General features: G+C 44.0%; 1 protein-coding gene across 1 annotated transcript in view; it reads right to left on the bottom strand.

Annotated features, from left to right (window-relative positions):
* The window catches only part of LOC102160336 (ubiquitin-conjugating enzyme E2 E1), a 77,983-nt gene extending 66,313 nt beyond the window's left edge, over positions 1-11,670 (bottom strand). Inside the window, exons 1-3 of the mRNA XM_021071421.1 lie at positions 11,483-11,670; positions 10,224-10,408; positions 6,159-6,209 (exon numbers count right to left, since the gene is read on the bottom strand). Coding sequence (XP_020927080.1) covers positions 6,159-6,209; positions 10,224-10,375 — 203 coding nt within the window. The 5' untranslated portion in view covers positions 10,376-10,408; positions 11,483-11,670. The remainder of the gene's footprint in view (positions 1-6,158; positions 6,210-10,223; positions 10,409-11,482) is intronic.

The raw sequence follows: 16,255 nt of genomic DNA, 5'->3' as shown, positions 1-16,255 counted from the left end.
CATGGTTCCTAGTCAGGTTCATTTCTGCTATACCACAATGGGAACTCTTTTTTTTTTTTTTATTTTTTTTTTTCCTGCCTCGGTTACTTCTGTCATGGGTACCACCATCTTCCACTGCTTCCCTCCTCTCTCACCTTTCCACTTTGTTGGCTACCCCTGTTCCCAAAAAGGCCCACTTGGCCTCCCACCTGGAGTGAACTACCTCCAAGTCTCCTGGTGCCCAAGGAGCCCAGAGACTCAGCTCTAACTGAATTATACTACAAGCAAAAGCATTTCAATAATTCTCCATTATCTGTAAAACATATCAAAGCCAAGGCCCAACACTGGGGAACACACGTTGTTCATTCTCCCACTCTCTTACTCTTCCGCCACAGGGCGTACTCACTCCTTTACAGAAATCCCTGATGACTGAAGTGGTGCCTCCTAAACTATAAGCAATTTTCCCTCAAAATACTAGTAATGTTTTAACAGTGGTATAGTCTTATTTTTTTTAAGCTTTTTTTTTTTTTTTTTTGGTGTGGTAAAGCATATAACATAAATTTTGCCATTTTTAACCTTTTTTTTTTTTTGTCTTTTTGCCTTTTCCAGGGCCGCCTCCCACGGCATATGGAGGTTCCCAGGCTAGGGGTCTAATTGGACCTACGCCAGAGCCACAGCAACGTGGGATCCAAGCTGCGTCTGCAACCTATACCACAGCTCACGGCAATGCCAGATCCTTAACCCACTGAGCAAGGCCAGGGATCGAACCCGAAACCTCATGGCTCCTAGTCAGATTCATTAACTACTGAGGCGTGACGGGAACTCCCATTTTCAACCATTTTAGAGTGTAAAATTTAGTGCTATTCATTATACTGACAATGTTGTGCAACACTGCAAAATTTTCATCTCCCCAAACAGAAACGCTGTACCCATTGAGAAATAACTACCTATTCTCTGCTCCCTCTCCAGACCCTGGAAACCTCTAATCTTTCTGTCTCTATGAATTTGTCTATTCTAGATATTTCATGTACGTGGAATTCTACTATATTTGTCCTTTTGTGTCCAGCTCATTTTTCTTAGCATTTTCAAGTTCATTCATGGTGTACCATGTATCAGAACTTCATTCCTTTTCAGGGCTGAATAATATTCCATTGTTTGTATTGACCATATCCTGTTTATCTATTCATGTGCTGATGGACACATGGCCGTTTCCGCTTTTTGGAACACTGACTTGATTTTTGTTTGAGTCCTTGTTTTCAATCCTTTTGAGACTATACCCAAAAGGAGAACTGCTGGGTCATATGAACATCCTTATGTTTAATGAGAAACAACAGCAGTATAGTTTTACAGTCCACATATGTGGTCTTCTGGTACGCAAAACAGCCACAAGAGTTCCTATGCATTTAGGAAACAATTCACTTTTGGAGAGATTTCCTTCCTTGGGGTACTCACACCCCAAGTGATCACCTTATTTCGAGGAACCTGACTCTGGTTTGGGTGCTACTTTGACTGTCCTGGCACTCCAGTTTCCCAGTTCTCACAATTTTTCCACGCTATTTTTTCCACATAAAGGCAAGTACCCTGTAGTAGTAACTCTCCAAATGAACATTATGATGAAAATAAACATCATTCAGATATTGAAGTCACATTCATATTCTTAATGTATCTAATAACATCAGATGAGTGAAAGTTACATAAGAGGAAGGGTATTTTTGAGCAGGTAAGATGATAAAGGGTTTTTATAAAGGATGACTTCTCCTGAACCCATTTCTTAAACCCAGACGAACATTTAAAGCATGCTAAACTTGGACAAGATGTATAAGCCTTTACTGTTGTAAGGGAAGGATCTCTTTTCATTCCAAGGTTAGCAGCCTGGGATTTCTAAACTGACATTATTACCCCCAATGCCAAGAGGTCTTATAAAACTACAAAATACAACAATGTAAATTCAGAGAAATGATCTGTGCTAACTTGGAACATTTCTAACTTGGAGCACCTCAGTGCAAAGGGCAGGATCAGAAGAAGTCAGGAGGAGGATATTTTTACTTTTTATTCAACTCTTGCATTTCAAATACTTTTCAAAAATATGCATCCTTATGTAATTGTGTAATGGCCTAAAATTGTATTTAAAATAAAGCAATAAAAGGCCAGGTAAGGAAAAAAGATAAGCTATTAAAAGGAGCTACACAGGCAGTTCTAATAATATCACCATCTAACACAATCAGAGAACTCTAATCTCGCTTGAACTTTACAACACTATGAGGTAGGCATTTTAGTAAATGAAGAAAAGAAGGTTGAGAAAACCTCTTAGATAACTGCATTTCATTCTTTATAATGCTCTCTTCATGTTAGCCTTGATATATATCATCTTCAAGAAAGTGAGATTTGGCTATAAAACTTTACAATCCACTATATCTGATTACATAATAGTTCTCCCCCCAAAATAAAAAGCATTCACTAAGTTGGATTTACATATTTAGGAAACAAAAAAAATGGTCAAGATGTAGTAAAGTCATATAAAAGGAAATTTTACTTTTATTATTCTCCACCATATTTGGATTGTCTAATGACTTCTCAAAGACATTTCGTCCTAAAAGAGCACCCCCGCCAAAAAAAACCTTAATTTTTATGTTTCAAGGGACTAAATGAGTATCTACTCATAATTCCAACATATCTATTAAGTAAAATCTGAAGTTTAAAGGACTTGGGCAAAATATGTCATTTACTACATGCAGACATACTGCCTACAGACATTTATGGGTACGGGTTAGTTATATAGCTATAACTAGTCAATTTAGCTAAGCTTGAGCCTCAGGCTATAAATAACAGCTACAAAACTGACTCTAGTGGCCCAGAGCTCACCAGCTATCTAAAAGACATAATTTTACAATCCAATGCTTTAGGAAATCATTACAATAGTTAAGACAGCACTTTTTCCTAAATAAAAGACAAAATGAAAGGGAAAAGCCTAACCAAATGCCCGCACAGTGCATGAGTTAGGAGATTATTTCATCTGTATACAACCAAAGAATTCAGAGATACCAAGAAATTTAATTTAAATGGCAATATAAAGCAACTTTTAAAATTCACTTAAAATACTTTTGACCTGGTTATTGAATGTATTCTGCCTTTGTCCTAAAAAAGTCTGCTCAAAAAACATAAAACACTAAGGATTTAACTTGATGTGCTCATACATTCTAACTGAGCAATTGAATTTCACACAAACTATGAAGTTCAATAACTTCAAATTCAAATATTTTGCCAAGCACTAAAATTATTGAACACACCCAGTGAGCCTTCAAGAGAAGCAATTCCCCCACTGATTTTCAATAATCAATGATGTGAGAGGTTACTATGTGTCAACTGCTCTATTTTAATAAAATAATGTGTTTAAATTTAAAACTACACACTGAATACTGATTGAAGGCAGTTCTACAAAATATTAATACTTAAGATACATTAATTGAAAGCCAATTTCTTTTTTCCTTGTCTTTTCTAAGGCTGCACCCATGGCACATGGAGGTTCCCAGGCTAGGGGTCTAATTGGAGCTGTAGTCGCCGGCCTACACCACAGCCACAGCAACGCCGGATCCTTAACCCACTGAGTGAGGCCAGGGATCGAACCCAAAACCTCATGGTTCCTAGTCGGATTCATTAACCACTGTGCCACGAAAGGATCTCCGAAAGACAATTATTTAACTCAAAACATAATTTATAGTTAATGAAATTACAATTTCATAAGAACCAAGCTATCACGCTTTCATGCTGGTAACATTAAAAAATTATTAAAAGTAAACATGCATACATTCAATATATCATTTAATTTACACATTTTAATTGGAAGCTAACTTTAAAAAGTATCCCCAAATTATCCATTTCCATCTCAAATGATAATACACATTAAAATATTAAAAAATCCACTCCTATAAGGTACCAACACAAAACATTAAACTCATTTAAGTTAGCTCAATACTGCGGCTACTGTCAGTAACACTAGTAAGCCAGCCAAAAGTAGAAACTGCAGGTTGTACTACTTAAGCAGCTCTACTGAAAAAAAAAATTGCCTTCAGAAAATAAAGCAGATTTTTCTTTTAAAAGCCAATATGATATACATTCCTCATGGAAGATAAAAATGCCTGGTGTTTCCTCTGAAATTGATGTATTTTTTCAAAATGTTTTAAGTATGTCCAAGTTTGTCTCCCTACCACCAACCACTCAGTATCCATCCAGGTTAGCGCTTCACCTGACCCACGGGATTTTTCAGGAATAAGAAGTTCTACATGTTCAGCAACACAAATCTGTGACACATGAACTCGGCTAAAATGGTATGAAAGCAAAGTGTACTTATCTGATTTTTAAAAAGTGATTAATCCCATGAAAACCTCCAAATTGTTTACAATTTTAAATTTGACTGCACTTACAAATAAGGCAGTTATGTTTTGATCAATGTTATTAGTTTTGAAACTGTGCTTTAAAAACTTGGTAATTTGAGGAGTTCCTGTTGTGGCTCAGTGGTTAACGAATCCAACTAGGAACCATGAGATTGCGGTTCGATCCCTGGCTTTGCTCAGTGGGTCAGGATCCCGCGTTGCCGTGAGCTGTGGTGTAAGGTTGCAGAAGCAGCTCAGATGCCACGTTGCTGTGGTTGTGGTATAGGCCAGGGGCTACAGCTCCAATTAGACCCCTAGCCTAGGAATCTCCATATGCCGTGGGTGTGGCCCTAGAAAACACAAAAAGACAAAAAACAAAAAACAAAAAAACTTGGTAATTTGATAAGCTAAAGATGCCTGAACTCACAAGAGACTCACATAGAAGAGACACTACAGTGAACGGGGCAACAACTACACAGCACACAGATCTACCCCAGGGAGGACCCATGCCCTCTACACAACCAACCAGGGGAAGAACAGGCCTCCATCAGAACCATGACTCCACTAAAATAAAAAAGGAAAACATCACAGCCCTAAGCCTTAGTCATTTCTCCACTGCCCAGAAAAACAATCTGAAAAGATTCTTAGCATCCATGAGAGAAATCCTCCAGAATGATTAAGTGGTTACTAACTACGGTTTAAGAGCATTTCAAACGAAAAATGATTGACTTTTTTTTACAAGCAGGACAAAACTTTACCAAAGAGCATCCCACAACTGACCGACATTAAGATGGCAATATTAAAGTTTCAAAAGTTTTGAAAGTTCAGTGTTAATAAGCAAAATATTTCATTTAGCTTTTCAACCTGAGTATTTCCACAGGCTCATTTTAAATTCTGGGTATAACCACTGAATGAATACCCTTTTGTCACTAAGAACTTCTACCTCTACTTCTAAGTTTAGTTCACTTCTAAAATCTCACATCCCATTCCAATGTCAATCCTGAGAAGTGAGAATTAGGTTAACTATTGTACAACTATGGGAGTAATAGAACTGAACAATTAATCTCTAGCAAAAGGCTCTATTGTAACATACAAGTCCATCCTCACTTCATTGTTGATTTAGTAAAATCATCAAGTTTTCCACCTTGACTCAACAGCAGCCAATTAAATAAAATCATCAACAAATCTTTCAAACGTTGGTATCAATTTATTCTGAAGCTGAAACACACGTGTGTATACAGTCTGAGTAAAGCAATTTCAAGGAGAAACATCCCTATGGAAGAGCATAAATCTGTAAAATAATCTAAAGCAAAACCTTTTTATCAAAACCACAAATTATTTCCTGAACTGGTCTGCCCAAAGTCCAACACAAAATATATACAAAATATGTTTGACTCTATGCTCTACTAGTTTAGTAGAGAGCCTGAATAACAGATTAAGTTAATGAAGCAACTTTCTAAACTAAAACGTGCCTAAGTATCTTTTAAAAGGTTTTAACATTATGCTTAATGTCCTATCAAAGATCCATGACTAGGGGGGATACACCTTTGAATTCATTTTATAGTTTTGTTTCGTGTATGTAAGTGTCCACTCCAAATAAAATCCATTACTTCTCTCCAACACATTACTGAAATGGTCAGAGGCTCAGCAAAACACCATACTCAAGTTATCAAACGTCAGCTGTTAACTTACGTTAGCACCCAAACAAGCATTAACCGAAGAACAAAAACCAAAGTTTATAATAAGAAAAACACTAAAAGTTTAAAAAGAAAGAAAAAAAAAAAAAAAAAAAAAGGAAAGGGACCTCACCTGCAGTTAGGAGGCGGGTCTAAAGTGATGTCTGCCAATTCCTTCTGAATCCTGCAGAGAGAGGACAGGGAAAGACATTAAGACGTGGGCGGCCTCCACCCGCAGGCAGATGAGCCCAGCCGCCCGCAACCAGGAAGAAAGAACCTTCCCACTATCCCACCCAGGAAGAGTCCCGCCTCCCGCCCTGGGCCTCGTCAACCTCCAGGCATAGGTTCGAATCCCGACTCGCACATGAGGGCACTGGTGTTTCTCTAAGTTTTCCATTGAGCAAATCATTTTGAAGCTCCTCACTCGCCGCTAGTTTCCCAAATTGTATCAGAAGGGTGGGGCGCGCGCCGTCCACCTCGTACGGAGGACTCAGAACCTGGGGTGGGGAAGTGGCACCCTCCCCAGCCCCACCCCCGCACCTAGGGTTGTCCGCTCCCGCCACACCCCCCACGGCCGAGCCCTTCCCCAGGCCACCCCGCCACCTTGGACGTCCGCACCCCCCGCGAAGAGTACCCCCCCCCACCGGCAGCCCGCGTCCCGGGGGACGAAGCCAACATGGCCGCTCCCCGCGGGGCCCCGCGGACGCTGAGGATCTGCCGCCGTCGGGGTAGGAGCGGAGCAGGCGGGTCGCCGCGGTCGCCCCGGGCCGCCATCTGGCCCCCGCCCCACCCCGCGCCGAAGTTTCCAGCAGGCCGGCTCCGGGACCCGGACCCCGCAGCCAGCCCCTCCGCGTCCGGCCCGGACACCCGCGCCAGCGGCCCGCACAGGTGCACCAGCCGCCCGCTCGGCTCGGACTCCCGGCCCACCTGCCCGACCTGCTCTCTCCAGCACCCCCTCTCTCTTCCCTCGGGTCTGCCCCAGCCTTCTGCACCCCACACTGACACAGAACGCGGGATCCACCCCCCTCCCCATTTCCTATCTCCGCACCAACCCACGGCTTCACAAAGCGCCCATCCCCCACCCCTAGGCCGACGCCACCAGGCAGTTCACACCAAGCCCTGGCCTTTGTCTTCAGCTTACCTAGGCGCTTAGAGCATCGATTAATACGACAAAGTTTGAGGCCTTTAAACCTCTTCCACCTTCTAAACGGTGCCTTCTATTTTTATAACCTTTCCTGCTCTTATCATATTAAGCCCTAAAGGGCTATGTTACAACTTAAAAATCTCACAGAGGCAGCACGGTAGTTTAAAAAAAAAAAAAAAAAAAACCATCACGTACACACATACATCCTAAAAGCAATCGATCGCAATGGAAGCTTTTCTCTTTCCAAAGGTTTTCTGGATTAGGAAGACAGGCTGACAGGATGGATGGGGAATAGGTTTTAGGAGGCACTGTTTTTTCCATTTTTAAGATAAATTTACTAAGATTGCGGTAGTGATTCAGGAAGCTCTTTAAACTTTCGTATCGAGGACATCTCCTGTCCCATACAAACCTGGTCAACTTTAGAATGGGGTTTGCTCACTGACATCTACTTATCTATGTCCTGCTCAATTCTATTTTCAGTCTGAAATATTCGAATCCCTACTGTTCACCTCATTACTGTGTGTTAGACTAAAAGTTTGGACACTGGTTTCCTGATACTTAACCTGCACCTACTAGAATGACTTTGTATGTTAAGACCTATGTACCTACATGGGCAAAAATATCCTCCCCCTGAGCAACCTGTATAAAAATACATATGACTTCACTTCTCCTCCTTAACCCAAGCTCTCCTATAAAGTGTTCACTGTAAAGGTAGTTGCTTCTTTAATACCTAAAAAGTGTAATACCAGAGAGCTTTATCCACTTCATCTCTACAACTAAGATTTGCATTTCTAGAGAACTGGTACAAAATTTTTAAGAGTAACCCACACATATGTTCCACAGAGTAATCCTTGTCCAGACCACCCACAAAAGTGGCTTTCCTCTACCCATGGACTAGAAACCAATATGCAGTTTCCAATATGCAGTTAGGTAATCTTCCGTCTGCCAGCTGAGGCTTCTTTTTCATCCCATCTCCTGTACATGTGCCTTTTCAAATTCCATGGGGAACGCCTACCTTCCAAATCAGTCTAATTCCCAGAGCAGGGTTGGTAGGATCCCTTTTCCCCTTATTCATTCCAGGATACACCATCCCTCTCCATTTTTCACCTCACTATTAACCATTACACTAACTTTACATTAACAGCCACTCTTTCCGCAAGATTCCCAGGAAAGTAAAGCTGATGTTAACTTTATAGGTACAATTATGGTCGGTAGCTTCTCACCTTTTTTTTTTTCCACCTACCATCTCTTTCCCCTGCATTTCCAAATGAGTTTTTAACCCCCCTAGAGTAAATGGACAAATTGTATCTAATGATAAATCCCCCTCTGTAATTTGCTGACACAAAGCAGACTAATATTTGACACCTGTGCATCATCCCCAAATATATTCATGTACACCAGAGATATCCAGCAAAATATAAAAATACTAATGACCTAAAAGCAAATATTCCACCTTAGGTCAGCTTGGATAAGGAGTTTAGATGCTGGGAAGGAGTTGGGAGGAAGATTAAGGAAGGCCCCATCCAAAGTGGGCAGGAGTAGATGCCAGGTTCTGAAAGACACAGCACAGGGCTAAACAAAAAGGACCAGTTAGGACTTCCATAAAGTTGAGGTGCAATCAAACTAACCCCTGAAACCAAGAACAATCTTACCAAAGGATCTTGCCACTTAACTCTACACCTCTCCACTATTTAAAATAAGCGCAAGTCATCCCTTCATCCTCCTAGGGTGAGGTCACCAAAACACCGTACCAACCTACCAAATTTCAAGTCAGGGAGAGTAACAGGACAAACTTTCAAACTCTATTTGGCACACTACTCAGTGAAGAGATTTAAAGCATCAAGTTCCCTTTTACTTTACATTGTTTTAATAAAGGTATCTCGGCGTTCCCCTCAGGGGCTCAGCGGAATCATATCTGACTAGCATCCATGAGGACACAGGTCTAATCCCTGGCCTCCTTCAGTTCATTAAGGACCCGCTCCGTTCCCTCCTTCCTGTGGCTATGGTGAATGGACCCCTAGCCTAGGAACCTCCATATGCCAAGGGTGGGGCCCTAAAAAAAAAAAAAGAAAGAACAGTAAAAAGAAAAAAAGAAAGGTATCTCCAGCTAACCCACCATTTGGATTCCTTACTGTCTTTCTGGTTTGCCACCTTAAAGTTTAATGACTCTACAACCGACAGCAGGATTTATAAACTATAGGGGTTCCCAGGAATCTACTATAGATACTTTAAGGGTCATGGGAATCAGAGGACACTACTGAAGGATAATGGAGGTTAAAAAGTAGCTTCTTCCAGAGACATAAGAGGAAGAGAGCAAAGAAAAAGAACCACTGCTTGAATTCAACTTAAAAATCAACAATGAAATACCATGAAAAAAATTTGAGTTTCCCTGAAATTTGGTAAATTGAGGTTCTCAAAGAGAACAACAAGAATCCCCAAAATAGCCTAGAATAGCCATTTTACATCACCTATTGATTCATTCACTTGCCTCAACTCTCTAAATCTAAAAAATCTCTTTAAATTCCATCCGAAAACATCTATCTCTACCCATTAGAGTTTTTACTCTGCCAAAATGAGTTATTTATTCCTCATGCAATCTGTGGAGAAAGCTCTATTCAAAACAGTTCATAAGTGCAACAGGTGAGAAGTAAGACGGTAATAGAATTCATTGTGATAGAACTGTCTGGGTAGGTATTAGTAAGAAGTGGGATGACAGCCTTGAGAAGGGTCACAGATTAGTGATTAACAGGACAAGTAATGTGAAATCAGATTCGGTGGTCACTAATAATAGTAATGAAAATTCTTACAAACTTCAGCAAGATATGGGAGAGGCAAGCCACAACAGCTGCATGTGGACAGTGATTAAAAGAAAAAACAGAAGAAGGCACCGAGAAAAACAATTAGGGCCTCCAAGGCCCCTTTTCTCCTCTTTAAGAACATATAAACCATGAGGAGCGGTTAAGCTACCCTCATGGAGGCAGACCAAATGCAGCAAGAGGCAGTTTGGGAAATAGGAAGCCTGCTGGGGGTGGGGGTGGGGAGGGGGTACCGTACCTCTTGGCGCTGGTGGAGAGGAGTTTGGAGTTTTTGCTCATGCTGACTTTACTCTCCTTCTTCTTGGGGGTGTTTGTTTCTTTCTCGGTTTGCTGGTTGGAGGACGAAGATGAGGAGGAGCTGGTGCTGGCCCTCGAATCGTCATCCGACATAGCGAACCCCCCACCCCACCCCGCAAACAGCCCCTGCAGGGGGAGGGAAACAAAACAGAAACACAAACCATGCAGCCAGTGTAAATAAGGAACTCGGGCGCTGTCAGGAGGGCTTCGGCCGGGGGTGCACCCAGCCGCCCACCGCCCTCCACTCGCTTTTCAAAGTCTTCGGGCCCATCATGGCTTTTGCAAATTGGACGCGGCTTGTTTGTTTATTCGGGGCCCCATGTGGGGGACGTGGTGGGAAAACGGTTGGGAGGGCAGAGAGCAGCCCCTCCCTCGCCCCCCGGGGCTCCCCTCCGGGCGGGGAGAGGAGCAGCCGGCGGGCGGGGGTGCGGGGCGCCCGGCCGGGGCGGGCAGGGAAGGTCCCGGCGGCCAGCCGGCCTCGGGCTGTTTTCGGCGGCTTTCCGGGGGTCGTAGGGGAGCTGGGGGCCAGCCGCCGAGTTTGGCGAGGTCAGGAGGAGAGGAGGGCGGAGAGGAGTAAGAGAGGAAGCCGAAACGGGGGGACGGAGGCGGGCAGCGGGGGCCCGCGTGGGGGAAGGGAGAGGCCGGAGGGGGGTAGGAGCGACGAGGCCCGAGGCCCCCGCCGCGCCCCGACGCCCCTTGCCAGCCAGCCCCCGGACCGTGCGGGTCGGGTCTGCGCGGCCCGGGCGGGGGTCCCAGGCACACGCCCGATCGGCACCCCGGGTGGGGGCGGGGGTGAGGGGGGGACTCGGCCTCCTCTGCTGAGGAATAACAATGAGCCCGTGCGCCCCGGAGGGGTTAATCCCCACGGGCCCCCGCCCCAGGGGAAAACGGGGCTCCCCGCCTCCCCTCCCCCGTTCCCGGCCCCTCGGCGGCCAGCGGGGGGCTCCCGGGGCAGCGCTGACAGTTCGAGCCCTGTGCCCCCCGCCCCCGACGCGGGCGGCCCCGCACCCCACGCGGCCCGGGGCCCTGCCCATCCCCCGCGGGCGGGCCCGGACCCCCGGAGCTCCCTAGCCCCTCTCCGCGCCCCCGGCCCCGTGCCCGGCGGCCCGGGCGGCGCGGGTCGGGGGCGGCGGCGAGGGGTGTCCCCGAAGCCCGGCGGCGCGGCCGGGGGGCGGCAGGCGGCGGGGGGGATCCCCGTACCTCTCTTTGTGTCTGGCTGCTCCGTGCCGCCGCGGCGGCTGCTGCTGCGGCTGCGGCTGGGCCTGGCCACTCGTGTCTCTCTCGCTGGGAGAGAAGCGGAAGTGCAGCAACAGCAACTATTAAACAGGCAATGGCTTCCCCCAGCCACACACGCTCGCACACACACTCCTCCTCCCCCTCCCCCACCCCGTCCGGCCGGTCCCACCCACCCGCGCTCCCCTCCCCGGGCACACCTCCGGGGGGCGCCAGGAGCACCCGGGGACCCCGGGAAGCCCGGCCCCTCCCCGCCCCACCCCCACCCCGGCGCCTCGTCGGGACGCGGGGCCAGGGGGCAAGGGCTGTGAATTTTCTCCGGAGGAGTCTGGGGGACCCCTGGATCCTGGGCTGAAGAGGGGAAGCCGTCCCGAGACTGGGGGCGCTGGGAACTGTCGGGAATAGGGCGACCGCGAGGGGAAGTTCTTACCAAAAGGGCTTTGGGAAAGCGGGGGCAGTTTGGTAAAAAAGATGGTAATCTGGTGCCAGGACTTTGGACTAGTGAATACCGAGGGAACTCCTCCTAAAAAGTGATCAGTTTAAGGGAGAAAGAAAGAAATCCCACAACAGGGTTTCCTTTGGGCTGACCCTGGCTTCCCCCTCTGGCAATTTACCTGCTAGGAGCAGAGGTCGGTTTAGGCACGCCTGTGAGAAAATCCCAAGATTGGAGTTTTCTGCTCAGGCACGTGCAATTTTACAATTTTCGATTCTTCCAGTCACTTTTTATAGAAAGAAGTGTTTTATAAAAGTGATACAGTGGATTTCGTGACAGGTAAAACCAACCAACGTCTAAGAGGCTTTCTAATGTGAGAAATCAATGGGAATAAACCCTCTACTACTGAATTAGACTGGATTTAGAATTTTTGCTGTCGGAAATTATATTAAAAGTTTTGAGGACGGCTGCAGCTTCTTCAGCGACAATATAAATGCTATTCAAATCATAAGATTTTAATAATAATCCCTCTAATTCTTCGGAACTCTTCTTTATTTATCGTGTTTACCAAGATTAATTTTTTTTAGTTAAGCCATCAAATTACAATTCAGTTTCTCACTTATTTGTCATTTCAGTTGCAGGAAACTGAAGAGATATGTGTAGTGTAACATATACTAGGTGTGGTACACTAAGCAACTGCCCAGATTTCCCTGGGCCACTCTAAATTATCCCAAACTGCCATCCTTTTCCATAGCAACAGTGTGGCTTCATTTACCACCGGACAACAGAAGACATAAAGCCAGTGGCATATCCAACTAACCAGGAAAACAAGCATTCTTACCACCCACCTAAACCTCTTCTAGTCCTCAACATGAAACTCCAACTTTTTTAAGAGTCATAAAGTAATCGTGCAGACTTCTTGCTCAGTCCTTTCCGGGAAACCTGTATCTGTCTACTTGCAGAAATTGTCATAGACCTGAGGGGTCCAAAAACTGGGAAAAAACCACTTCAGTCATCATTTCAGCCTCCAGCCTCCTACCTCCAGACAGAGCTATCCCTCAATCACTCAAATGTCTAGAAATTTTGAAAAGATCCTGGAGGTGAGAGTTTGATTTCAAGAATCCTGGTAGACAATACAAAACAAACAAAAAAAACCTCCTTAAACCAGGTTGTATACTTTTTGTCCTTCTGATGATAAAGACATAAATTCAAGAGAAAACAACAAGCAAGCCTGAAATAAACTCAGATGGGACGACAAAAATAATCTAAAGACTGTTATAAAAATGGAGACTTCCTCTTACAAAAATTTGGGTTCCTGATACTTACAAATACTTTTCTACAGGATGAGCACAACCAGGAAAAATTCATGTATGATGAAGACAAGAGCTGGCAGAGAATACAGGAAAATAAAAGGTTAAATTTGCTGATGTGACTGGGACGGTGGGCGAATTTTTTTCTTTAATTTTGATTTGCATAAATCGTACACTTGGATACTAATTAAAATAAATCTTTTTTAAAAATTGAACATAGTATGTTGTGTTTCATCCTTGATGCTTGGATTGGACTGGTCCCTGAAGAAATAAATCACACGAGGCAAGGGCTCCCCCTCTATAGGGAAGTGCTTTCCCAACCACCAGTCTGGAGGGACACTACCCCTCTTTTGTGTACTAGTTCTTTCTTATCTCTAACCCTGGTTAGTGCTTTATGGTTTGGGAATGACCTACTGAAGGGGAAATAAAAACTTCAAAATGTTTAGAAAAGCATCCACTGCTCTCAAAAGACTATTCCTTACGTCAGATTATTTTAAATATACAGTTGTCTCAGTTATAAAGAAATAATAATTCCTTTCTAATCTTCTTCTGGTTATTAGCTACAAGGCCTAAGGAGCTAAACTGACCTAAGCCTCACTTTCCTCATCTGTGAAGGGCAATACCTGCGCTGACTGGCCGGTTTTAAGGAGGATCAAATGTATATCTATAATATGGTTTATTAACTGTTATGCAAAGTCAAGTATTAATCATCCCACCCTGATCCCACTTCTCAGGAATTTTATTAGGACACAGCATGTTTATGACTAGAATTGAGGACAATATAGGAAGCCTCCTAAGAGAAAGATAGGGTCAAAGAATCGAATCAAAGGATTTTAGTTACTAGAGAGGGCCTAAGATATCAAATGCCTCATTTTACAGGTGAAAAATTAAGGCAAAGAAAGCCACTGTGGGAGTTCCCATCTCTGCTCAGCAGGTTAACGAACCCGACTAGTATCCATGAGGACTCAGGTTTGATCTCTGGCCTTGCTCAGTGGGTTAAGGATCTAGCATTGCCAAGAGCTGTGGTGTAGGTCGCAGATGTGGCTGGGGCTGGGATCCCGAGTTGCTGTGGCTGTGGTGTAGGCCGGCAGCAGTAGCTCCAATTCGACCCTCTAGCCTTGGAAATTTCACATGCCGAGGGTTTGGCCCAAAAGACAAAAAATAAAAAAGATAAATAAAGAAAGCCAGTGTGTCTTGTCCAAGGTCAAGCAGTAAGTCAGTGGCAGAACTGTAGCTGTGGCCCATGATGCCCACAGAGGATTTTGCCAGTTTGAGCTTTAGCGGGGTATGGGGGAAAATCTCAGTTACACTGAAGAAAATATGTTAAATAGAAAAGAACTCTGGTAATGTTTTCAAGAGCATTTTAACAATCAAGACAGAAAAGTGGAGAAAACGGAAGCAAGTGAAAGAAATCACTGATTTTGTAGCATTTACTTGAACCACTTAATGACCGCTATTGAAGTTTTCTACTCCCCATTCTGAAAATAATTCTTATTATTTCATATTTATGGGTCTATTTTAAGTACGTAATACATTCTGGCACTACATTATCCTGAAGAAACCCAAGTGTAAGCCACGAAAATAGCCCTCTGCCCCTCCCCCAACTCTGTGGTAGAGGACAAGCAAATGCGCATATATAGTGGCTGCTTTGATAGGAATGTTCAATCTACATTTAAAAGACACTTTCAGCCACCCAGCCCATGTGATGCGACACTGTGACTTCCCTGGGCTTCGGAACCCACCCGTGGGCTCCAGTTTGTGTTAATGCCTATTCCTGACTTGCTGGATGATCCAATTTTCTCCTTCAAGCCCTCTTTAAAATATCAAGTACATTTCAGTAAAAGCTCTTGAAGATCAAGGTGTTGACCTGTTCCTAGGAGGTGAAATGACACAGTTGATTGAAGAGAAAGAGACCCCGTCTAAACTTTGAGCACCCAATTTTTGGCCTGTTGCTTACACTGCACTTCAAATATTTCGTAAGGGTGGCCATTCTCTTTGGCCAAGTTCACATCCAAAGAATTGTCAAGCAAACGAACATTTGTTAATTCGGTTTTTAAAAAGTTAACTTACGGCTGGATAGAAAGGAATTCCTTTTTTTTTTTGTCAAAAAAAAAACCAAAACCCTTAAGTTTGGAATGTAAAAAGAATTTCTATAAAGCTTTTCTGAAAAGATGGGCTCACTGTGGATTTCAGTCCACTTGTTTTATTTTACGATGCGCCTTTGCCTGAAAAAGCCATTCCTTATACAGAAGGATAAGGAAGGTTTAACAAAGAAGGGGCAATTCCATGAAGCCTAATGAGATCTGGGGCTTTGATCTTCAATTCAGGTGGTTTTTCCAACAAACAAAAAAATAGAAAAACAAAAAACATTGATCCCTTTGAAGGACCCTAAGCATTGTCAGACTGTTTTGGTCCTGAATGTTGCTATCACGAAGCTAGGACAGAGCTAACTTATTTTTTCTACCACATGGAGGCATTGAACAACCATGTGATTTTCAAAATTTACCAAGATGTGATAAGAGTCTAAAGCTTTCTCTCCGGCAAGGGCAAAAAGGTGGTTTGATGTCAACACATGGAGGAAAGCATTCTCCGTTTGTAAATCAGCATCTCCTCTGAGGGGCCTATTCTCTAAACTAGCCTTCAGCCTCCTATACATTGATAACAAAAGGACAAAACTGCATTCAAATAATAGATTGCAGCTTGAGTAGTTTGGTTCATTGTCTCCGAAACTTTTTCTTTCTTTCTTTTTGGCCACACCTTCTGCATGCGGAAGTTCCTAGGGCCAGGGATTGAACCCCAGCCGAAGCAGTAACAGCTCTGGGTCCTTAACCCCTAGGCCACCAGGGAATTCATCCGAAAACTTTTCTTGAACTTAACACTTTTTCAGGTTACTGAAATTGGGAGGAATGAAATAGTAGGGAAAATTACTTTTATTTCACGCTTTTTTTTTTTTTAGCTGCACTTACAGTACACAGAAATTCCAGGGCCGGGGATTGA

This window comes from Sus scrofa, chromosome 13 (assembly GCF_000003025.6).
Source record: "Sus scrofa isolate TJ Tabasco breed Duroc chromosome 13, Sscrofa11.1, whole genome shotgun sequence".
In the NCBI taxonomy this organism is placed as follows: Eukaryota; Metazoa; Chordata; class Mammalia; order Artiodactyla; family Suidae; genus Sus; species Sus scrofa.
This window is presented reverse-complemented; position numbering and strand designations above follow the sequence as displayed.